General features: G+C 42.8%; 1 protein-coding gene across 1 annotated transcript in view; it reads left to right on the top strand.

The window, feature by feature from the left end:
* Positions 1–10,814: 10,814 nt before the first annotated feature.
* The window catches only part of ISY1 (ISY1 splicing factor homolog), a 29,365-nt gene continuing 15,667 nt past the window's right edge, over positions 10,815–24,512 (top strand). The window contains exons 1-5 of the mRNA XM_053600356.1: positions 10,815–12,964; positions 15,465–15,487; positions 17,455–17,506; positions 18,327–18,392; positions 18,578–18,620. Of these exons, the coding sequence (XP_053456331.1) occupies positions 12,962–12,964; positions 15,465–15,487; positions 17,455–17,506; positions 18,327–18,392; positions 18,578–18,620 (187 nt within the window). The 5' untranslated portion in view covers positions 10,815–12,961. The remainder of the gene's footprint in view (positions 12,965–15,464; positions 15,488–17,454; positions 17,507–18,326; positions 18,393–18,577; positions 18,621–24,512) is intronic.

The raw sequence follows: 24,512 nt of genomic DNA on the forward strand, positions 1-24,512 counted from the left end.
GCTGACAGTTTGGACTTTTCTTTTTGTACTAACTCAGTCATGTCTTTGGTAATGGAAAATTGCTGTTAAAAGGCTGCATAGGGTTTAGATACTTGGGTGTCACATTTGTTTTGCAGAACTATATAAAATTCTCTTTGTAATCCATTATAATTATGCACTTTAGTTCTGTGTTCATGCTGAACAGTTCTAATACTATTACTATGTTTTAGCATTTCATATCTTTTTCTGGGCTTCATAAGGATCTGAAATGTTGGATTTCTTTTTTTTTTTCCTAGGATCTGGTTTAGAGTCAAGATGGACCTTAGAAATCATCTGGTTTAACGAACTCATTTTCTAGATGTGTTAATAGAAGTCCTCTACTCCTTCCTCCCCTACTAAATTAAATACATATAGTGGCGTGTATAATACTTTTTCATTATGTGATATTTTTACTGAGCAAATTGTATATGTCTCAGATGTTAAGCCTATTAAATAATTTTATTTTCTACTACAAGTATGTAACAGCAAAAGGAGAGACCTATTTTTGAAGGCTTGGCTGTTAACTGCAGTTAAATTTGAGGGTTGGTGACTGGCGCACATGGAATTATTTCCTTCCAAAGCCCAGCTTCTTGTGGGGAAACCTCAAACATGGAAAATGCTGTGGCTCTTCAGGTCAACCCAGTTCTAGTTAATAATACAGTATTTCTTTCTTCTGTGTTAAGCACAGCTTTGTGTGTTAGGAAGGGAGAGAGTTTTTTAAAATGCAGAATTGGTTTGCTTCACTTAACCAATCCTTGTACTACATTTGTAGTACTTTAGTTGCCTTTTGTTTTGAGACTTTTGATACACATATTTAAGGACCTATGCATAGGAGACCACAAAGTGTTCTTTATAAGATAAAATTTATTTGTAATGACCTTGATAACTCAAACAAGTGCAACATGGTAATGTATTTTACGGGGAAATCCATCTAATTAAAAGAAGCCAATGTGCAGTACATGTAGGAATTAATGCTGTTGTGAGACATAGTTTTACTGTGCCTTTCTTAAAAAATAGTTTTTTTTTTTTGTAGAGACAGAGTCTCACCTTATCGCCCTCGGTAGAGTGCCATGGCGTCACACAGCTCACAGCAACCTCCAAAATCCCTGGGCTTAGGCGATTCTCTTGCCTCAGCCTCCCAACTATCTGGGACTACAGGCGCCTGCCACAACGCCCGGCTATTTTTTTGTTGCAGTTTGGCCAAGGCTGGGTTTGAACCCACCACCCTCGGCATATGGGGCCGGCGCCCTACCCGCTGAGCCACAGGCACCGCCCAAAAAATAGTTCTTTTTTTTTGAGACAGAGTCTCACTCTGTTGAGTGCTGTAGCATCACAGTTCACAGCAAGCTCACTCTTGTGCTCAAGTGATTCTCTTGCCTCAGCTTCCCAAGTAGCTGGGACTACAGGTGCCCGCTACAATGCCCAGCTATTTTTTTAGAGATGGGGTGCTGCTCTTGCTTAGGCTGGTCTTGAACCTATAAGCTCAGTTAATCCACCCACTGGGCCTACCAGAGTGCTAGGATTACAGGCGTGAGCCACCACACCTGGCCTAAATAATAGTTTTTAGAGAGTAACCTTGATGGTGTTTGAATGGTTTTGTCAAAAGTGAGATTTGTGTTTGGGATTAGCAGCTTTTACCACTGAGTAAGAAATTTGGATTTTTTTTGAGACAGTCTCACTTTGTTGCCCTGGGTAGAGTGCCTCGTGTCATAGCTCACAGCAACCTCAAACTCTTGGGCTTAAGCAATTAATTCTCTTGCCTCCGCCTCCTGAGTAGCTGGGACTACAGGCACCCGCCACAATACCTGGCTATTTTATTTTTTTTTGGCTGTGGTTGTTGTTTGGCAGGCCCAGGCTGGATTCAAACCCACTAGCTTTGGTGTATGTGGCTGGCACCCTAGCTGCTGAGCTACAGCTGCCGAGCCAAGGATTTTTTTTTTTTTTTTTTTTTTTTAAACAGTCTCACTGTTGCCCTTGGTAGAGTGCTGTGGCCTCACAACTCACCACAACCTCAAACTTTTAGACTTAAGTGATTCTCTTGCCTCAGCCTCCCAAGTAACTGGGACTACAGGCGCCCTCCACAGTGCCCAGCTATTTTTGTTGTTGTTGTTGCAGTTGTCGTTTAACTGGCCCAGGCTGAGTTCAAACCCATCAACTTTGGTGTATGTGGCTGGCGCCGAGCCCAAGGATTTTCTTTTTTTTTTTTTTTCTGTAGAGACAGAGTCTCACTTTATGGCCCTCAGTAGAGTGCTGTGGCCTCACACAGCTCACAGCAACCTCCAACTCCTGGGCTTAAGTGATTCTCTTGCCTCAGCCTCCTGAGTAGCTGGGACTACAGGCGCCCGCCACAACACCCGGCTATTTTTTTTTTTGGCTGCAGTTTGGCTGGGGCCGGTTTGAACCCGCCACCCTCGGTATATGGGGCCGGTGCCCTACCGACTGAGCCACAGGCGCCACCCGGATTTTCGTTTAAGGTTGAAGGGATTGAATGAAAGGTAAATGGAGATGTACAGTGAATTTTGCATTGTCAAATGGATAAAACTTGCTTTTCCTTCCCTCAGAAGTTTTTGCTGTCATGTTGCCCACGGTATTGGTGTTGCTTTACATGGTTTGACAGCTACTTCTAGAGTAGGTATACCTCCTCAACTCATTCAGCTTTCTTCACTAATGACTGAAATGGACCATGTAGCTTTTTGCCTACTAATTTTGAAGAATTTCATAAACAGCTAAAAGAATAATCAGTACAATAAATGTACTACGTATATATGCTTCATCTAGATTTAATAAGTAACATTTGTTGCTGAGCCATTTAATACATTACAGATGTGACCATTCAACATTTCATTATGGATCTCGTAAGAATTAAGGTGTTCTCATGATCACAATACCATTATTACACTTAATAAATTTAAACTTTATTCCATTGTACCATCTGATACCTATTCATTTATTCCAGTAGCCCCAGTTGTGTCTAAGATGATTTTGTATTGGCTACTATTTCCAAACCAGGATCCAGTCAAGGTTTGTGAGTTTCTTTTGGTTAACGTATTTCTTCAGCCTCCTTTATTTTATTTTATTTTTGAGACAGAGCCTCAAGCTGTCACCCTGGGTAGAGTGCTGTGGCATCACAGCTTACAGCAACCTCCAGCTCCTGGGCTCAAGCTATTCTTCTGCCTCCACCTACCAAGTAGCTGGGACTACAGGCACCTACCACAATGCCCGGCTACTTTTTGGTTGCAGCCGTTATCGTTGTTTGGTAGGCCCGGGCTGGATTCAAACCTGCCAGCTCAGATGTGTGGCTGGCGCCTTAGCCACTTGAGCCACAGGCGCCAAGCCTACTCTCTTTTATTCTAATAGTTCATCACTTAGGTTAGGTACCCCTTAACCTTGATTTTTGGAGATACCACAACAGTTTTCTTGAATGTCTTATTTACTGATTGTTCTCTTATGGGATCATTGAATTTGTTTCTCTATATCCCCAGTGTTTCCTGGTCTATAGGCTTGATTATTAGGATCACCTCTCAACTTTTTTTGGGCAAGAATGTTTTTAATATGTGTACTTTTTGGTATTGGGTTAGTTTCAGATTTGGTACAAACTTGTCAGAACAGTCAGTCTTAGATTTTTTCACTGTGGTGGTATGCAATTTATTTCCTTTGCAAGTTTATTAACCTGTCTTGGTTTCCAGTGTCCTAATGCTTTTAGCATTTATTTTATTTATTTTTGTAGAGACAGAGTCTCGCTTTGTCACCCTTGGTAGAGAGCCATGGCGTCACACTGCTCACAGCAACCTCCAGCTCCTGGGTTTAGGTGATTCTCTTGCCTCAGCCTCATGAGTAGCTGGGATAACAGGTGCCTGCCAGAATGCCCAGCTATTTTTTTGTTACAGTTTGGCTGGGGCTGGGTTTCAACCCACCACCCTTTGTATATGGGGCCAGTGCCCTACTCACTGAGCCACAGGCCCTGCCTGCTTTTAGCACTTATTATTCCTTGTACAGATGTTGCTAGGAGTTTACAAATCTGTTATGTGAATTTTTTTTTTTTTTTTTAAGACAGTGTCTCACTATGTCGCCCTCTGTAGAATGCTATGGTGCCACAGCTCACAGCAAGCTCAAACTCTTGGGTTTAAGTGATTCTCCTGCCTAAGCCTCCCAAGTAGCTGGGACTACAGGCGCCCGCCACAACACCCGGCCATTTTTTGTTGCAGTTGTCTTTGTTTAGCTGGCCTGGGATAGTTTGAAACCTGACAGCCTTGGTGTATGTGGCCAGTGTTGTAACCACTGTGCCCCAAGTGCCAAGCCAGATTGGTTATGTGATTGATAGGAATATAGATGTGATTGCAGTGTTTTAGGAAAACCAAAGTTATACTGAGAGTAAGTTTACTTCTTTGGTTTTGAGGTTCTTTGTAAATATTGAAAATCACTTAAAACAACCACAGAAGGAAAAAGTTGGTTTTCTTTTTTCTTTTTTTTCTGCTGGAATGAAGTGATCCTCTTACCTCAGCTGACCAAGTAGCTGGGACTATATGTGCTGTGCCTCCACCTGACAGCTAAATTTTCTTTTCTTTTTTTTTGTAGAGATGGGGTCTTGTTTTTCCCCAGGCTAGTCTCAGACTCTTGACCTCAAGTAGTCCTCAGCCTCCCATTGTGCTAGGATTACAGGTGTGAGGCACCATATAGCCTATAATTTCTGTAAAAGATTTTGAGTACATTGTTTTTGCAGTATATCCCAAAATGTAATGATGATTAAGCATTGCACCAGCAGTATGTAGCCTTAAGTATTTGAGGCTACTCCAGTGACCCTTCGGGTGGCACCTGTGGCTCAGTGAGTAGGGCGCCGGCCCCATATGCCGAGGGTGGCGGGTTCAAACCTCAGCCCCGGCCAAACTGCAACAAAAAAATAGCCAGGCGTTGTGGCGGGCGCCTGTAGTCCCAGCTACTTGGGAGGCTGAGGCAAGAGAATCATCTAAGCCCAGGAGCTGGAGGTTGCTGTGAGCTGTGATGCCATGGCACTCTACCAAGGGTGACAAAATGAGACTCTTTCTCTTAAAAAAAAAAGCATAGTATAAAGCACAGAGAACAGCATTTTTATAATTGTTCATACAGTTTAAAAGCATAAATCCTAATAACAGTCTTACAGAGTAATTGCCAGTAATACTCTTTTTACTGGAAACAGGCATAGACATTTGTCTTGAATTTATCAGAGATGAATCCTGACCATCTGTATTTTTTAAGTTTCTAAATGACTCTAAGATGTCAGTGGATTGAAAACTATTGAGTTTAATAATTTACCGAAGGCATAGATCCACAGGTGGAGTTTGACTTTGAGAACTTACAGCCTTAGTGGTTATTGTCTTCACCGTGCTTTACCCTGTTTTGCTTATGTTAGAATTTATGGAGCACTGATTAAACATAACTGCTTCACATCTATTTCTTACAATCATACTACAAACCTTTGATAAGGAAGTCAACTGCTCTTTGTTAAATTTGTAATAAATGTTCTAATAGCAAGCTGTGGTATTAAACCTGCCCCTCATGTGGCTTGATAGTTACATTTCTCATGGTAAGCCACAGAGATTTGTGTATTAGGCACATAGTCTTAGAATGTTTCTTGATGTTTGGCTGATGAACCTACCATTTATGCCTCAGCCTTATATAATCATACAGAGTTCTTCAGAGCCTTCTGATAAAGAATTGATTAGATTTCAGGTAATGGTTCAAGGTTGAGATAGATGGATTCAGGGCTGGATGATAAGAGGGGTAAACTCTAATAGGGATGGGTATTTGTTCAGTGCCTCCGGATTTAATAGTTGGAAAAATTGAACTATGCCAGTTACAGGGTCTTAATTCAGATGAGATGACAATCCAAGCTGTAACCATTTGTCCACTGGTACTTTGGGTGAGAGTTTATACACAGTCAACCTGAGCCGATAAAATGGCAGGTGTCATAGGTGGCATCCACAGACTCTTTCTGGAGAGGGCAGAAATTCAGAGCCCAGATTTTGTTTTCACTAATTTTCAAGTAGCATATATGTGAACAGAAGCAAGATTTATGTGGCAGTGATTTTCAAACAGTTGATTATTCTATATTGTGGGTAGGAGAGAGTCTGTTCCACTGGTTTTCATACCACTTCTAGGAATTAAATTTAAATTATAGGTATCCTAGCTACAAAGTTGATAGCAGCCTTTTGTGGTGTCCGACCTATTTTTGGCCACGCTTCAAATATGCAAACTAACGAAAGCTGGTGAGCAAAAGAAAAGGTCCGAGCATTTTTTTTATGATATTTCAACACCACAGATAAGCAAAACAGTCCTCAAATGTACGTGAAGGCCAGAGGTTGTACACTCGTTTTACAGAATTGCTCCATTAACTAGATTTCTCAATCCAAATAGGTCTATCAAGAAATACTTTAGAAATAGAATATTTGCAAAATGCTAAGTGGTAATGTATAAAACATGAATTTCTATTTGATTTCTTTAAGGGAAGGCAGGGTGTTTTTTGTCACCCAGGCTGGAGTGTAGTGGCATTATAGCTCACTGAAACCTTGAACTCATGGGCTCAAGCAGTCTTTCTTCCTCAGCCTCCCAAGTAGCTAGTATTGACTACTGATGTGCACGGCTATGCCCAGCTAATCTTTTAAGTATTTTGTAGAGATAAAACTTTCGTTATTTTGCCCTGGATGGTCTTGAACTCAAGGCTTTAAGATCTTGCTCAGCCTCCCAAAGTGCTGGGATTAATAGCTGTGAGCCACCATACCTAACTGATAGCATACTAACTTCAAAAACATTTTTTATTGTGGAAAATTTTAAACAAGTAGAGATAATAGTACATTGAATTTCGCAGTATCTGCCACCCACCTTCAATAACCAAATTTCTACCATTCCCCCACCCCAAATTTTAGTGTTCTTTGCTATCCTGATATGCTGAGAATGTCCTAAATCAAGTCCTGGTTCCTTTGTGCTTAACATCTTCCCTCAGTGTATCTCTTTCCTCTTGTGTTTTACTATAAGCAACAAGAAACCACAAAACTACTTCAATTAAATATACAAGTTCATTGTATATTTACAAATTATAGGACACGTTTGTCCTATAAATGTATCCTATAAACCGCTATAGTCTCATGAGTCAAGTATTCTCCAAGCCTAGAGAAACTATTAAAACTTACTTCCTTTGGGCTCTGCGCCTATGGCTTAAGCGGCTAAGGCACCAGCCACATACACCTGAGCTGGCGTGTTGGAATCCAGCCCGGGCCTGCCAAACAACAATGATGGCTGCAACCAAAAAGTAGCCAAGTGTTGTGGCAGGTACCTGTAGTCCCAGCTACTTGGGAGGCAGAGGCAGGAGAATCGCTTGAGCCAGGAGTTGGAGGTTGCTGTGAGCTGTAATGGTACAGCTTGAGGCTCTTGTCTCGGAAAAAAAAAACAAAAAACTTCCTTTGGATCTCTTATTAGAGTTGTTAACATGCACATTTTTACAGTTTTGTCAAGGCTTTTTAGGCTTTTTCTGTCATACTCAATTCTTCCAACCTCTGCCCATTGTCTAGTTGCAAAGTCACTTCCCATGTACTATATTGTTGCTGTAACAGATTACCACAAGCTGTTTTTTTGTTTGTTTTTGAGACAGAGCCTCAAGCTGTTGCTGGACTACAAGCATCTGCCACAATGCCCAGCTATTTTTTTGATTGCAGCTGTCATCGTTCGGCGGGCCCGGGCTGGATTCAAACCCTCCAGCTCAGGTGTATGTGGCTGGTGCCTTAGCCACTTCAGCCACAGACACTGAGCCTACCACAAGCTTTTTGATAAAAAGCGTCAGCAGGGCTGCTTTCCTTCAAAGCTCTGGGGGAGAATCTTTGTCTTTTCCAGCTTCCAGTGGCTTTTCTGTGTTCCTTGGCTGGTGTCTAAATTACCAGCCTCTATTTATTTATTTTTTGGAGACAACAGTCTCACGATGTTGCCCTCAGTAGAGTGCTGTAGTATCACAGCTCACAGCAACCTCCAACTCTTGGACATAAGCGATTCTCTTGCCTCAGCCTCCCAAGTAGCTGGGACTACAAGCGCCCACCACAACGCCCAGATTTTTTTTGTTGCAGTTGTTTAGCAGGCCTGGGCCTGGTTCCAACCTGCCAGCCCCAGTGTATGTGGCCAGCGCCTTAACCACTGAGCTAGTTTTCCCAATGGATGGTCTGGGGTAACCTTCCTATCTTAGGATCCTTACTCGCACCTGGACAGTCCCTTAAAAAAAATTTTTTTTTTTTTGTAGTACAAATTACAATAGTCCCTATTGTAAGGTAACATAGGTTTGGGGAATGAGGGTGTGGATGTTTGGGGGAGCTTCCATAGTTCCAGTGAATCCTTATTAGTGGAGGACAGTGAGGCCCTTGGATAAGTGCTAGGGGGTGGGTGTCAGGCACATGTCTTTCCTCTTGCTGTGTCATAAAAAGATGGGAAAGATCTTTTTTAATACTAGGTTTTTTTTTCACTTAACGTATTGTACGTTATTCAACCTACTTATAACACATGGACTAATAAAATACCAGAATTTTTCACCTGAGTGGTTGCTATGCAGAACTGTGGGTTCGTTGTTGCCCCCAAATCAACATTTACATGAAATTGTCTTTTTTTTTTTTTTTTTTTCTTTGAGACAGTCTCATTTTGTCTCCCTGGGGAGTGTGCCCAGGTGTCATCAGAGCTCACAGCAATCTCAGTGTCTTGGACTCTAGCAGTCCTCTTTCCTCAGTCTCCCCAGTAGTTGGAACTATAAGCACCCACCATGATGCCTGGTTAGTTTTTGTATTTTTAGTAGAGACAGGGTCTCTCGCTCAGGCTGGTCTCAAACTTGAGCTCAAGCAGTCCACCTGTCTTGGCCTCGTGGAGTGCCAACGATTAGACATGAGCTACTATGCCCGGTCAGATTTTCCAAATTTTATAACATGTAAATCAAAGTAGCCTTGTAGGTTAAATTCAGCCTACTAGACTGAAGTTTCCAACTGTCTCTAGGATTAGTGATGTGATGTAGTGCTAGGTCACAGTTGGGGATAGACTGATAAGGTTAGCCCTCCCATAGTGAAAATGAAAAACCTACCAATGTAACAATACAATAATGAAAGAGTAGTACAAATTAAAAATACAGTATAAACTATTTACATTGTGTTAGGTATGATAAGTTATCTAGAGATTTAAAGTATACAAGAGAATGTCAGTAGGTTATATGTAAGTGCTATGCCATTTTATATGAGGGACTTGAGCATCTATAGATTTGGGAGGCAGAGATGTGGGAAGCTGGAACTTAGTTCCCCAAAGGTACAGAGATAACTGTGTAGATAAATAAAAATATCAAAGTATTTTTATTTATCTAGTATATATTTATCTCAGTATACTTTGATACTGAGTACAGAGTGATATAAAAATGTTGAGTCATACAAATTGGTTTGAACCTGCCACCTGACATATGGGGCCCAGCGCCCTACTCCTTTGAGCCACAGGCGCTGCCCTCAGCCATGAAATCTTACATGTCAGGGCCAGGGGTGGTGATGGAGATTTAAAATAAAAGATTTGAGAGAGAGGCCTGTAAATCAGCTTCGGGGGGAAGTTAGACAAGGCCCTTAGCCAGGCCCAGCAAGGGGTCCTCAAACTTTTTTTTTTTTTTGGTAGAGACAGAGTCTCACTGTACCGCCCTTGGTAGAGTGCAGTGGCGTCACACGGCTCACAGCAACCTCTTAACTCTTGGGCTTATGCGATTCTCTTGCCTCAGCCTCCCGAGCAGATGGGACTACTGGCGCCCGCCACAACGCCCGGCTATTTTTTGGTTGTAGTTTGGCCGGGGCTGGGTTTGAACCCGCCACCCTCGGCATATGGGGCTGGCGCCCTACTCACTGAGCCACAGGCGCCGCCCCTCAAACTTTTATTTATTTATTTATTTTTTTATTGTTGGGGATTCATTGAGGGTACAATAAGCCAGGTTACACTGATTGCAATTGTTAGGTAAAGTCCCTCTTGCAATCATGTCTTGCCCCCTCAAACTTTTAAACAGGGCAAATTCACTGTCCCTCAGACCATTGGGAGGGCGGGGTATAGCTTAAAAAAAACTGAACAGATTCCTATGCACACTGCACATATCTTATTTTGAAGTAAAAAAACAAAACGGGAACAAATACAACCACACCACCTCATGTGGCCCGCAGGCCGTAGTTTGAGGACCCCTGGAAGGGTTAGGTTAGGCTTCATAATAAACCTGACTGCACAGCATGAAATTTTTTATTTTGAACTCATCACTGACAAGAACATAGGTCTGAGTACTTTTTATGAAGTGTCTCCTCTAAACTCTGTAAAGCTAATGTCTCATAGCATGTAAGAGGAAAAATGAGAACAAAAAGGTGTAAATACTACTATGCCAACTTCACCACAGGAAAAACTAACAAAGAAGGTAAGTCATCTCGGGAGGCTGAGGCAAGAGAATCACGTAAGCCCAAGAGCTGGAGGTTGCTGTGAGCTGTGTGACGCCACGGCACTCTACCGAGGGCAGTAAAATGAGACTGTCTCTACAAAAAAAAAAAAAAGAAGGTAAGTCATCTAAGGCCACACACCTTGTAAGTGGTGAAACCAGGTTATGAATACAGTTTGTGAAATGATAAGCATCAACTAGGCAGATGAGGCAGGTGGAGGAGGGGTGCTACAGGCCAAAGGAGCAGCATGAACAAAGGATCCACAGAAGCAGAGAAAGGAAGGTCATTGAGTAGACTGGCAAGATAAGTGATTCTTATGGGTTTTTTTTTTTTTTTTTTAACGCTAAAGGAACTTGGTTGAGTAGTCAGTTGGGAGTCAGGGCTTCATCAGTTCCTTGATAACCACCAAACAGTAGCAAGTCTTGTCCCCTCTTCTTTCTGAGTCCCAAAAGTAGCTGACAAGTTTCTGGTATTTATCTGGTTTGACATCCAGCAGGTTATATTCCACCCAGAATTGTAATCAAGTATTGGGACTCCCTGACTAGGTCAGTTTGAGTCTTAAGCTAAGGGTAGTTGACTATGGAGACGGGGTTTATGGACTAGCTTGCTCTAGCTCCCAAGTCCACTCTGGGAAGTGTCCCCTTCAGAAACCAGTCCCAAGTGAAACTCAGGTGAGTATATAGGGACAATGGATTTTAGGGCAGTCAGCATAGGTAATGTTTTTTGAATCCTGTTGTATGTGATCTCTGCATCCTAGAGTCAGGGATTTAGTGGGGAAAGGTATGGCAATGTTGAAAAAGTCTCATTTGAATGACTAGTGGTTTGGGATCAGATATTTAAAGGAAATGTTAAGCTGCTGTAACAAGACGTTTATTTTTTTCATTTTACAGAGCTCCCTGTTAGGGAGCTGAAAGAGGGATTTGCTTGCACCCTCACAGTACTGTTTGTGAGTTCAAGCTGGCTGTTCCTATTATTTTTCCAGCAGAGATGGGAAAAGGGAGAAAGGATGTCTGCTCTTTTCATGGGTGTCGCCTGACAAAACAACTGGTCATTTTTCAATCCCAAACTAGCTGCCAGAGAGGCAGGGAGTGGAGTCTGTACTGGGGTGGCCATGTACCTTGGAGAGAAAATTTGTTCCTTGTCCCATTCAGGAATGAGGTCCTGGTGACTGTTCCAAGTACTTGTCTGTCCTGTCTGATGCTGAATTACATGTCAGCAGCTTCCTTTGCTGGGTGGCCACCCCTGGTTAGGTCCTCAGAGGGAGTCACCATGGAAATAGCGTGCTTGAAAAGGAAAGCCGCTGTTCAACTGGCTGAACTTGCTGCATACCTTCCCCACCATAGCTCATTTCGTTGCAGTCACCGCGCGGGAGTAACCAATCAAAACTATTCCTATCACTGGCCTCTCCCTTGTCCTCTTGGTCCTTACCTAAGGTTCTAGACTCAGCAGTGTACCCATCACACAATGACCGCATCTCTGGGAAGTGACTCCCATTTCTCCAATCACCCGTCTCCTAAGTTTGGGTTTTTCTTTCCTGGACGTCAAATTCATTCTTCAAGGAGGGTGAGCTCAAGCACTAGTCCAGCTCTGAAAGGCCAAGTGACTTAAGGAGACGAGCTTATGAAAGTGTATGACAAAGAAGGAGTTTAGGAAGCCTGGCCACCAGCTCCAAGTCCTGCAGAGCCCGACTGCTCCGACTCCCCCGAGAAGCCCGTGAGCGCCCCCACCCGGACGCCGGGGGCAGGGCCGGAGCTGTGCTTCCTCTTCCCGCGGCCCCGGGCAGTTGTGCGGAGGGAAAATAATTTCCACAACCGGTACAGTTGCTCTCAGAGAAGACTCAAAAGGGGGCCGTTGGTATAAGTAGAGTACCAACAATAACCTTAGGAGGGATCCCACACAATCGGACACAACGCCCGGTTTTCACAGCACTATTTTTTTTTAAGAGTCTCACTTTATCAACCTCGGTAGAGTACGGTGGCGCCACAGCTCACAGCAACCTCCAGCTCCTGGGCTTCGGCGATCCTCTTGCCTCAGCCTCCCGAGTAGCTGGGACGACAGGCGCAGCTACGACGCCCAGCTATACAAGACGGGGTCTTGCACTTGCTCAGGCTGGTTGAGCTCAGGCTGCCTGAACCAGTGAGCTCAGGCAGTCCACCCGCCTGGGCCTTCCAGAGTGCTGGGATTACTGCGTGAGCCACAGCGCCCGGCGCAACAGCACCAAAATTAGCATGGAAAATCGTTATCCGAGAACAAGGCCAGCCCCGAGCTCGCCCCTCCTCCGCAAGCGACGTATCACTCCCGGCAGGCCACTCCCAGGGGCGTGTCTGCTGGGCCCCGAGCCGGGCCGGTGGGCCTGTTCCCTTCCGGTCCTTCCTTCCGGTCCGTCCCATTTAGCCTTCCGACAAACAGCACTTCCTGCGAGCGATTGGAATCCTGAGCTGTGGTGAGGGTTGACACTCCGGACCGGGGACGCCGAGCGGCCGGGCGGCGCCTCCAGCTACGCCATGGTGAGTTGGGTGGATAGGTGAGAGAGGGGCGAGGGAGCGGGCAGCTGCGAGGGCTCCCAGCCCTCTTGGGTGCTCGTGACGTCGGGGTTCAGGGTGGTAACACTGCAGGCTTCAGACTCCTCGGGTGTAAGGTGGATTTCTCATCCTGCCTCTATTACCTGTCACAAGTTGAAAGAGAAAATTGGAACTGCAGGAGCCGCGTTACCGTCGTGGACATGCTTTTAATTCCGCCGAAGTTCTTCACGTAACGATAGGGAAGTTGAAACAGAGGCGCAGGGACCCACTCTGGGTCACGGTGCGTGGGGCAGCAGCTGTTCCCCGGTCCCCGGGGGAGAGGGAGAGCAGGCTGTGTATTTCTGGATTGCTTGTCTGTTCTCCGTCTGCCCCAAGATAGAAGCTTCTGTTGCTTCCTTAACTTCTTTTTTTTTTTTTGTAGAGACAGAGTCTCACTTTATTGCCCTCGGTAGAGTGCCGTGGCCTCACACAGCTCACAGCAACCTCTAACTCTTGGGCTTACGCGATTCTCTTGCCTCAGCCTCCCGAGTAGCTGGGACTACAGGCGCCCGCCACAACGCCCGGCTATTTTTTGGTTGCAGTTTGGCCGGGGCCGGGTTTGAACCCACCACCCTCGGTACATGGGGCCGGCGCCTTACCGACTGAGCCACAGGCGCCCGCCCGCTTCCTTAACTTCTTAAACTGTCTGGCACGTTGCAGGTATTCAGTAATTCTTGGATCAATGAATGACAGGAAGTGTACGAGGGTGTGATCGCTGTGGTCCAGCGTGATCGATTTCTTTATTTGTTCCAGAAGCGTTTATGGCGTGTAAATACGAAAATGCAGATAATGACGATAAAAAGATAATGCTTAGTTACTATAGTATTGGCTACGACATTATTTTCATTAAATGAAGCCCCTAAAAGAAGCACAGTTGTAAGCTATAGTTATGTTTTTTTTTGTTTGTTTGTCTTGTTTGTTTTTTTGCAGTTTTGGCCAGGGCTGGGTTTGAACCCGCCATCTCCGGCATATGGAACCAGCGCCCTACTCCTTTGAGCCACAGTCACCAGCCCAGCTATAGTTATGTTTTAAAAAAAGAAAAAGCAGCAGCAGCACAGGACACTGTAGTCAGGTTATAGAAAATAGAAAGCCATTGTAAATTCATGAGCATAAGATCCCAAAGAGAGAAATGGTGTATTACAAGTAGTCCTTTCTGTGGGAGGATCTTTCCCAAATTACCACTGTGCTCCTTCACTCACTAAGCATTTGCCAGGTTTGTTTCTGTATCAGTCGAAAGGGAGAGTCCGAAAGGAGATTTAAATTGAACTCTCTCTTTTTTTGACAGAGTCTCACTTTGTCGCCCTGGGTAGAGTGCCGTGACCTCACAGCTCACAGCAACCTCAAACTCTTGGGCTTAAGCGATTCCCTTGCCTCAGCCTCCCAAGTAGCTGGGACCCCACCACAACTCCCCGCTATTGTTTGGTTGTAGTTGTTTGGCAGGCCCAGTCTTGGGTTCGAATCCGCCAGCCCCGGTGTATGTAGCTGGCGTCCTAGCCGTGAACTACAGGTGCTGAGTCTGAACTCTATTTTGAGGAGTGTCTATAAACTGTGTGCCTGACACTTTCCTGTATTTATCTCATTAAATCATCATGCTGTCCGTATAAGAGATATGATCCCAATTGTAAAGATAGGGAGACTGAAGTTTAGAGAGCCTACTTCTCAGGGATGGTAAGTAGAAGAGGTGGGAGTAAGAGTTCCTTACTCAGCAAGTATTCTTTCTGTTTACACTACAACCCAGAAGACATTCTCTGCCTAACACTGTGTTGCAGGGATAATTAACTTGACACTAGTGTCACAGTACTTACGTAAAATTCACTTTGCAAAAGCTAGTCTTGAGACTTAACATTCTCCAAATTCTACTGGCAAGGAAGAGAAAGTTGTGATGGTTAATGTTTATGATGCAAATTGTGATGGTGAAGTTCACGGTTAATATAAACCCCAATAAAGGGGACCACCCTAATTGAGAAGAAAGAGTCATGAAAGAACTTTCTGGAGTGGAGATGACACAAGTAAAATTTGAAGGAGGAATGAAAGTATTAGGGACAGTGGAGGAGTAAAGATTTTTTTTTTTTTTTTTTTTTTTTGTTTAAGACAGAGTCTCATTTTGTTGCCCTCAGTATAACGCCTGGTGTGTCACAGCTCACAGCAATCTCAAACTCTTGGGCTTAAGCCAGGTGTGAAGCCACAGTGACACATGGCCAGGAGTAAAGATTTTAAATGGAGGAATACTGCATAAGTCATAGGATTTGGGGACCATTTGAATTTTTTGTGGTTCTTATTGCAGTTAAAGCAGTCTGCTAATAGCTGTATCCTTGTCAAACTTTTTACTAAGAGGTAAATGGTACCTTAACTGCTTAACTATCCAAAAACAACCAAAAAAAGTAAATGAGAAGAAAGAAAAGTATTTTAAACATTGGCAATTTTCTTCCCTTCTCTCTCCCTCCAGGCTCGAAATGCAGAAAAGGCCATGTAAGTATCAACCTATATATTGCTGTAAACTTTTTGTAACATAATAACCACCACAGAACTCATTTTTTCCTTTTGGTATATGAACCTTTTTAAAAAGCTGTTTCTTGGGCGGCACCTGTGGCTCAGTGAGTAGGGCGCCGGCCCCATATGCCAAGGGCGGTGGGTTCAAACTCGGCCCCGGCTGAACTGCAACCAAAAAAAAAAAAATAGCCGGGCGTTGTGGCGGGCGCCTGTAGTCCCAGCTACTCGGGAGGCTGAGGCAAGAGAATCGCTTAAGCCCAGGAGTTGGAGGTTGCTGTGAGCTGTGTGAGGCCACGGCACTCTACGCAGGGCCATAAAGTGAGACTCTGTCTCTACAAAAAAAAAAAAAAAAAAGCTGTTTCTGGCAGTGCCTATAGCTCAGTGAGTAGGGCGTCGGCCCCATATACCAAGGGTGGCGGGTTTGAACCCGGCCCCAGCTAAACTGCAACAACAACCATAAAAAAATAGCGGAGTGTTGTGGCGGTGCCTGTAGTCCCAGCTACTCTGGAGGCTGAGGCAAGAAAATGGGCTAAGCCCGAGAGCTGGAGGTTGCTATGCGCTGTGAGGCCATGGCACTCTACCCACAGCGACATAGTGAGACAGTCTCTAAAAAAATAAATAAAAAATAAAATAAAAAGCTGTTTCTTTCTCTGCATGTAGCATTCTCTTTTTTGCCTGTTTGTTTTCCCCATTAGTATTTTCTTTTCTTTCTTTTTTTATTTTTGAGACAGAGTCTTAGTATGTTGCCCTCAGAAGAGTGTCGTGGCGTCACAGCTCACAACAACCTCAAATTCTTCGGCTCAAGCGATTCTCTTGCCTTAGCCTCCTAAGTAGTTGGGACTACAGGCACCCACCACAACACAACGCCCAGCTATTTTTAGAGATGAGGTCTTGCTTTTGCTCAGGCTGGTCTCCAACTCCTGAGCTCAGGCAATCCTCCCACCTCGACCTCCCAGAATGCTAGGATTACAGGCATGAGCCACCATCCCTGGCCCCCTATGAGTATTTTCTGACAGCTTCTAGAACGTACATTAGATGAACATTTGTTCACCTGTGGTTGGTATAGGAGCTGTGAGATGACAGCTAGAGCATGCTATGATATTTTTTTAACATCTAGATGTACTGCTCAGTCCAGTGGTCCAATAAATAGTTTCACACAGTCCTTATGTACGATGTAAATAAATGAGATACTTGGGTGTTCAGGAAAACAAATAGCCAGTGATTTTCAACCTGTGCGTGGTGGCACACTGGTGCGCTGTGAGAGGATCTTAGGTGTGCTGCAAAAATTTTTAAAGCTCATTAATTAAATTATTTTTGAAAAGTTCAGATTATAGTAACTATGTTCTTTTTTTTACTCTTTTTTTAAATCATAATTTTAGTGTGCCACAGAAATTTAACTATAGGGTTTTTTTTATTTTTTTATTTTTCTAAAATTTAACTATAGGTTAAGTGTGCCGTGAGATAAAAAGGTTGAAAAGCACTGCAAAGGGCCTATTCCTTGGAACATGGAAACCATTAATTACCCTGTGCTTTCGTCTGTTTTTGGAGACAGAGTCTCACTCTGTCATCCTGGGTAGACAGTGTAGTAGCTTGCAGGAACCTCAAACTCTTGGAGTTAAGCTATTCTCTTGCCCCAGCCTCCTGAGTAGTTAGGACTACAGGTGCTTGCCACAATGCCCAGCTAGTTTTTCTGTTTTTGGTGGAGATGGGGTCTTGCTCTTGCTACACTGGTCTAGAACTCCTGAGCTCAGGCAATCCATCCGCCTCAGCCTCCTAGAGTGCTAGGATTACGGGCATGAGCCACTGTGCCTGGCCCCATGCTTTCTTAATTGTAATATGTATGAATGACATTAAATATGGTTATGAGTAGGTCTGCCCCATCTGGGAACATGGGTAATGAGAAATCTCTGAGCAAGATTTAATGGAGTCTTTTATATTCCTGGTAGGACGGCCTTAGCAAGATTTCGCCAAGCTCAGCTGGAAGAGGGAAAAGTGAAGGTTGGTGTAAATAAATCTTCCTTATGAATTGTAAAGTATTAAGAATAAATGCAGGGCGGCGCCTGTGGCTCAAGGAGTAGGGCGCCGGTCCCATATGCCGGAGGTGGCGGGTTTAAACCTAGCCCCGGCCAAAAACCAAAAAAAAAGAATAAATGCAGTAAAATGTCCTCATGGACAGACTTCAAACTTCAAACCTTCCCATTTCTTATCTGTACTTGCTGACACTCTTATGGGTCTATACACTTGAATTCCAGATGTAGCTCCCTGTACCCGAGGCAGCGAGATGCCCTGGCTGTCACTTTCTCTGGTTCTTCTGAATATGATGACTAGATCCCTTATTATTAGATAGCTCTAATATTGAATATTAGCAAGTGTGGTGTGATGTGGGGAACAGCTCTAAGCTAAGACCAGTAAATGCTCTCCAGGTTAGAGATGATATATGCCATTCTATGGATGTTTTTCTTTGTTTTAGTTTTTTGAAATTTCACATCCATGCATATGTACACACACGCACACCCAAACACAGGCATATTTACGTTGTATTCTAAACACTGATAGCCATCATTTCTTAAGTATTAAAAATATGCCATGAAATGGCTATAATCTAGCCTTATTTAGCCAACTCTCTATTACTATGCATTTAAGTTATTTGCGTTGTTTCAAAGTGAGATCTATGGCTTGATGAGGGTCATCTAGAACTGAAACTTCAAGTGCCTGTAGACCATTAGGCATCTAGACCTCAGCATTGAATCAGTTGTGAATGTTGCATAAAGTTTGTAACTAGCATAGTGGCAACATGTGTCATTTTGCTGATTTTTAGGAACGAAGACCCTTCCTTGCCTCAGAATGTACGGAGCTGCCTAAAGCTGAGAAGTGGAGACGACAGGTACATTCTGGGTAAATCTGGTCTTAGTAGTAGTAAAAAGTCTTTGCTGCTTATTATCTAAGTGACTTTTCAACCAGTATATTAAGTACTTTGAATTATAGCTTTTGAATTACTGTTTTCCTGTGTTTTCAAACATATTCAAAAGTCACGAATGTACTCCCTTGTATCTATTATTTATTTTACAGATTATTGGAGAGATATCTAAAAAAGTGGCTCAGATTCAGAATGGTAAGCTCATTTGTCTCTCTTTTTTTTTTTTTTTGAGACAGAGTCTCAAGCTGTTGTCCTGGGTAGAGAGCTGTGGCATCACAGCTCACAGCAACCTCCAACTCCTAGGCTCAAGCCCTGCCTCTGCCTCCTACAAGTAGTGGGACTGCAGGCACTTGCCACAATGCCTGGCTATTTTTTTTGTTTGCAGCCGTCATTGTTGTTTGGCAGGCCCAGGCTGGATTCAAACCCGCTAGCTCAGGTGTATGTGGCTGGTGCCTTAGCCACTTGAACCACAGGCACCAAGCCCTCGTTTGTCTCTTTAAAGTACCTGATTCTTGGCTCAGTGCCCATTGCTCAGTGAGTAGGGCACCAGCCACATACACTGAGGTGGCGGGTTCAAGCCAGGCCCTAGCTTGCTAAACAACAATGACAACTGCAACCAAGAAATAGCTGGGTGTTGTGGCCGGCACCTGTAGTCCTAGCTACTCGGGTGGCTGAGGCAAGAGAGTTGCTTGGGCCCACGAATTTGAGGTTGCTGTGAGCTGTGATGCTATGACACTCTACTGAGGATCACACAGTGAGACTGCCTCAAAAAACAAACAAAAAAAAAAAATAAAGTGCTTCATTCCCAAATCCATAACCAGACTGGGGGACTTCAACACTCCTCTCACAATAATCGGTAGAACAAGTAGATGGTGAATCAGTAAGGACATAGAAGATCTGAAAAGTTCTGTCAGTTAATTTGACTAGGTGACATTTCTAGAATACCCTACCTAACAAAAAATAATATGTGTTCCTTTTTTTAAGAGTACATGGAACAACTGGGCGCAGTGGCTCATGCCTGTGATCCGAGCACTCTGGGAGGCCAATCCTAGAACTCTGCTTGAGCTCAGGAGTTCAAGACCAGCCTGAGTAAGAGAAAGACCCCATCTTTGTTTCTTTTTTTTTTTTTCTTTTTTTTCTTTGAGACAGAGTCTCACTATATTGTCCTTGGTAGAATGCTGTGGTATCATCATAGCTCACAGCAACCTCAAACTCTTGGGCTTGAGCAATCCTCTTGCTTTAGCCTCCCAAGTAGCTGGGACTGCAGGTACCTGCCAAAATGCCTGGCTAGTTTTTCTGTTTTTAGTAGAGACAGGGTCTTGTTCTTGCTCTGGTCTTGAACTCCTGAGCTCAAGCAATCCACCTGCCTTGGCCTCCCAGAGTGTTAGGATTATAGGCATGAGCTACTGCACTGGCCGTAATTTCCAAATATTTAGGAATTTTCGGGTACCTTTCAGTTATTATGATCAGAGAATATATTTCGTATAATTTCAATGTATTTTTATTGAAAAAATAGGTATTTTGTACATATATATATATTTTTGATGAATATTCCATGTTTTCTTGTTTTTTTGTTTTTTTTAAGAGAAAGTCTGCCAGGCATGGTGGCTCATGCCTGTGTCCTTTATAGTGTTGAAATAATAGAACATAAGGAAGAAAGTAAGTCAAGGACCTAAGCTTCTACACTATGATACGGGAAAAGAAGAGCAAATTAAACCTGAAGCAAGCAGAAGGAAGGAAATAATAAACAAAAGAACAAAAATCAATGGAATTGAAAACAAGATGAATAGAGAAAACAAACCAAAAGCTGGTACTTTGAAAAGATCAATAAAATTGATAAGCTTCTAGTACTACTGACCAAGAAAAAAATATATACAAATTAAGAACATCAAGAATCGGGCGGCGCCTGTGGCTCAGTCGGTAAGGCACCGGCCCCATATAATGAGGGTGGCGGGTTCAAACCCAGCCCCAGCTGAACTGCAACCAAAAAATAGCCAGGCATTGTGGCGGGTGCCTGTAGTCCCAGCTACTCTGGAGGCTGAGGCAAGAGAATCGCTTAAGCCCAGGAGTTGGAGGTTGCTGTGAGCTGTGTGATGCCACGGCACTCTACCGAGGGCAATAAAGTAAGACTCTGTCTCTACAAAAAAAAAAAAAAAAGAACATCAAGAATCAAATTGGAAATATCACTATAGGCTCTACAGACATTAAAAGGATCATAAGAGAATATTGCAAACTTTATGCCTGTGGATTTGACAAGTTAGATGAAATGGGTCAATTCCTTAAAAGACACAGACTACCAAAGCTTACTTGAGAGAGAGTTCTGAACCAGGTTAACCAGGGATAATTTTATCTTCTTCCCACTCCCCACTGCGATATTTAGCAGTGTGGCGAAATTTTTTTTCGCTGGGGGAGGCAGTCTTGCTTTGTTACCCTGGCTAGAGTGCCATGGTGTCATCATAGGTTATTGCAACCTCAAACTCCTGGGCTCAAGCCTCAGCCTCCCAAGTAGCTAGGACTACACATGCATATCTCCATGCCTGGCTGATTTTTGTATTTCCTGTAGAGACGAAATCTCAGTCTTGCTCAGGCTGGTGTCAAACTCCAGAGTTCAAGTGATTGTCAGGCCTCGACTTCCCAGTGCGCTAGGATTATAGGCTCCAGTCCCTGCACCCAGCCCATCTGGTGAAATTTTGATTGTGGAAGCTGGAGGGCGCTGCTGGCACATTGTGAGGAGAGGCCAGAGATGTTGCTAGGCATGCAGCGCCTCCTACAGAGAATTGTCCTAACCAGAACGTCAGTAATTCTGCTCTTAAGAGAAACTGTTCAAGAGGAAATGGTGAACCTGAGTAGTCCTATATCTATTAAATTAAATTCATAGTTAAACACCTTACAACAAAGAAAATTCAAAGCCCAGGTGGCTTCACTGGTCAGTTCTACTGAATATTTAAGGAAGAAATAATACCAATTCTATACAGTTTCTTCCAGAAAATAGAACAGGAGGGAACACAGCCTAATTCATTTTATGAATTTTAGTACCAGCAATACCCTAATGCTAAAATAATAAAAATACATTGTAAGAAATAATTATAAACCAATATTCCTCATAAATATAGACAAAAGTCTTTAACAAAGTATTAGCAAATCAAATCCATCGATATATAAAAAGGGTAATACATCACAACGATGTAGGATTTATTCTGGGAATGTGTGGTTGATTCAGCATTCAAATATCATTTAATAGAATTCACTAGGTTTTCATTCTAAAGAGAAAAACTCTATGATCATCCCGGATACAGAAAAAGTATTTCAAAAAAAATTTTTTTTTTTTGTTTGTTTTTTTTGGCCAGGGCTAGGTTTGAACCCGCCACCTCTGGCATATGGGACCGGCACCCTACTCCTTGAGCCACAGGCATCGCCCGTATTTGTCAAAATTTAACATGCATTTGTGATAAAAATAAAATAAACTCAGCAAACTGGGAATAAAAAGGAAATTTCTTACCTTAATAAAGCAATTCTACTAAAAAATATACAACCAACATTCCATTTAGTGGTGAGAGATTGAATATTTCCTCCCAAGATCAGGAACAAGGCAATGACATCCATTCTCACTACTCCTATTCAGCATCATACTGGAAATTCTAGCCCATGCAATAAAGTAAAAAGAGGAAATAAAAGACAGATTGGAAAGGAAGAAATAAAACAGTTTCTAGTATTGTGTAGAAAATCCCAAGGAGTTTACAGAAAGACTTATAAGATGAGTGAGTTAAACAGGGTCACAGAAAAGAAGAGCAGTACACAAAATTAGTTATGCTTTTACATACTAGCAGTGAACAGTTGGAAATAGGATGTTTTTAAAAGTGCTATTTACAAAAGCACCAAAACACCAGAAATACTTTTTGAATAAATCAGAAAATATATTTGGGATCTGTATACAGAAAACTAGCAAACATTGGTGAAAGAAGTTAAAGACCCAAATAAATGAAGAGATACATTGTGTTTAAGAATGGAAAGACTTAACATAGTAAAGATGTCGATTCTTTCTCTCTTTAAATGCTATAACAATCAAAATCTCAGTAGGATTGTTTTGCTTATATTGGCAAACTTTTAAAAATTTAATTGGAAGGCAGAGGAACCACAGTGAGCCAAAAAAGTTTTGAAAAAGAACAAAGTGGGAGCCTTCACACCACCTGTTGTCAAGGTATAATATAAAGCTCCAGTATTGAAGACTACAGGGTATTGGTTAAAGAGACATAGAACAATGGAGCAGAAGAAGTGCCGAAATAGAGCCACACGCAGGTGGCCAGTTGACATTTGACAAAGGTACAAAAGCAATTCAGTGGAGAAAGGGATAGTAAAAGACTCTTAAAAATAATAATGAAACTAATAACATGCTTTATAAAAATGGGTAAAAGTTTGAACAGATGCTTTACCAAAGGAGACACTAGAGGCAGATGAGCATCTTTTCAGGTGTTTAATGTAATAGTGGAATACAGAGCTGGTGCCTCTAGCTCAGCGACGGGGGCACCAGCCACATACACTGGAGCTTGTGGGTTCAAATCCAGCCCGGGCCTGCCAACCAACAATGACAACGACAACCAAAAAATAGTCAAGCATTGTGGCAGGTGCCTGTAGTCCCAGCTACTTGGGAGACTGAGGCAAGAAAATCGCTTAATCCCAAGAGTTTTAGGTTGCTGTGAGCTGTGACACCACAGCACTCTACCGAGAGTGACGAAGTGAAACTCTAATCTCAAAAAAAAAAAAAATAGTTGGATACAAATTAAAATAATGAGATACCACTGTACACCTATTGAACAAATAATGACAATACCAAATGCTGGCCAAAACGTGCAGCAATTGGAACTCTCATACACTACTAGTGAGGAGATAAATGGTGCAGCTACTTTAAAATGTGCTTGGTAGCTTCTTACCAAGTTAAACATACAGTTAACCTACAATCCAACAATTCCACTCCTAGGTATTTGTTCAAGAGAAATGAAATCCCTCTTTTTTTTTGGGAGACAGAGTCTCACTATGTTGCCCTGGGTAGAGTGCTGTAGTGTCACAGCTCACGGCAACCTCAAACTCTTGGGCATAAGCGATTCTCTTGCCTCAGCCTCCAAGTAGCTGGGACTACAGGTGCCTGCCACAATGTCTGGCAATTTTTTGGTGGCAGTTGTCATCATTTAGCTGGCCCAGGCCGGGCTGGAACCCGCCAGCCTCGGTGTATATGGCCGGTGCCCTACCCACTGAGCTACGGGCGCTGCCCTAAAATCCCTCTTTTTATACAAACCCCTATATATGTTTATAGTACTTTATTCATAGTTGTCAAAAATTTGAAGCAACCCAAAGGTCCTTCTGGTGAATAGGTAAACGAAGATATGTCCATACATGTATGTCGATACCATGAAATATTATTTAGCAACAAAAACTAACATGGCCTGTTTCTCAACTAAACTAAAAAATGCTACATACTACATGATTACCTTTATATGATGTTCTGAAAGAGTAAAATTCTAGGAACAGAAAGTAGTATGTTTGGTAGTTTCCAGGATTTGGGATAGGGGAAGGTTTAACTACAGTGGGGCATGAGGGAATGTTTTGGGGTGATGGAACTTTCTGTGTTTTGATTGTGATGATTACTTTATGTATGCATTTATGAAAATTCATAGAACATATACCAAGGAGTGATGTTTTTGCATTTTAGATTTTGAAAAGTCATTAAAAAGTTAACAAACCGGGCGGTTCCTGTGGCTCAAGGAGTAGGGTGCCAGTCCCATATGCCAGATGTGGCAGGTTCAAACCTAACCCTGGCCAAAAAAGCCACCAAAAAAAAAAAAAAAAAAAAAGTTAACAAACCACTTAATTCTTTTTTTTTCTTTCTTTCTTTTTTTTTTGGAGACAAAAAAAAAAAAAATGGCTCATAGCAACCTCAAATTCCTGGGCAGGCTAGTCTCAAACTCCTGAATTCAAGCAATCCTCTCGCCTTGGCCTCCCTGAGTGCTAGGATTACAGGGGTGAGCCATCATACCCAAACAAAACGCTTAATTCTTTTTTCCAAGATGAGCATTGGCTTTGCTTTGAGAAGTG

The sequence above is a fragment of the Nycticebus coucang genome, chromosome 8 (genome assembly GCF_027406575.1).
Source record: "Nycticebus coucang isolate mNycCou1 chromosome 8, mNycCou1.pri, whole genome shotgun sequence".
In the NCBI taxonomy this organism is placed as follows: domain Eukaryota; kingdom Metazoa; phylum Chordata; class Mammalia; order Primates; family Lorisidae; genus Nycticebus; species Nycticebus coucang.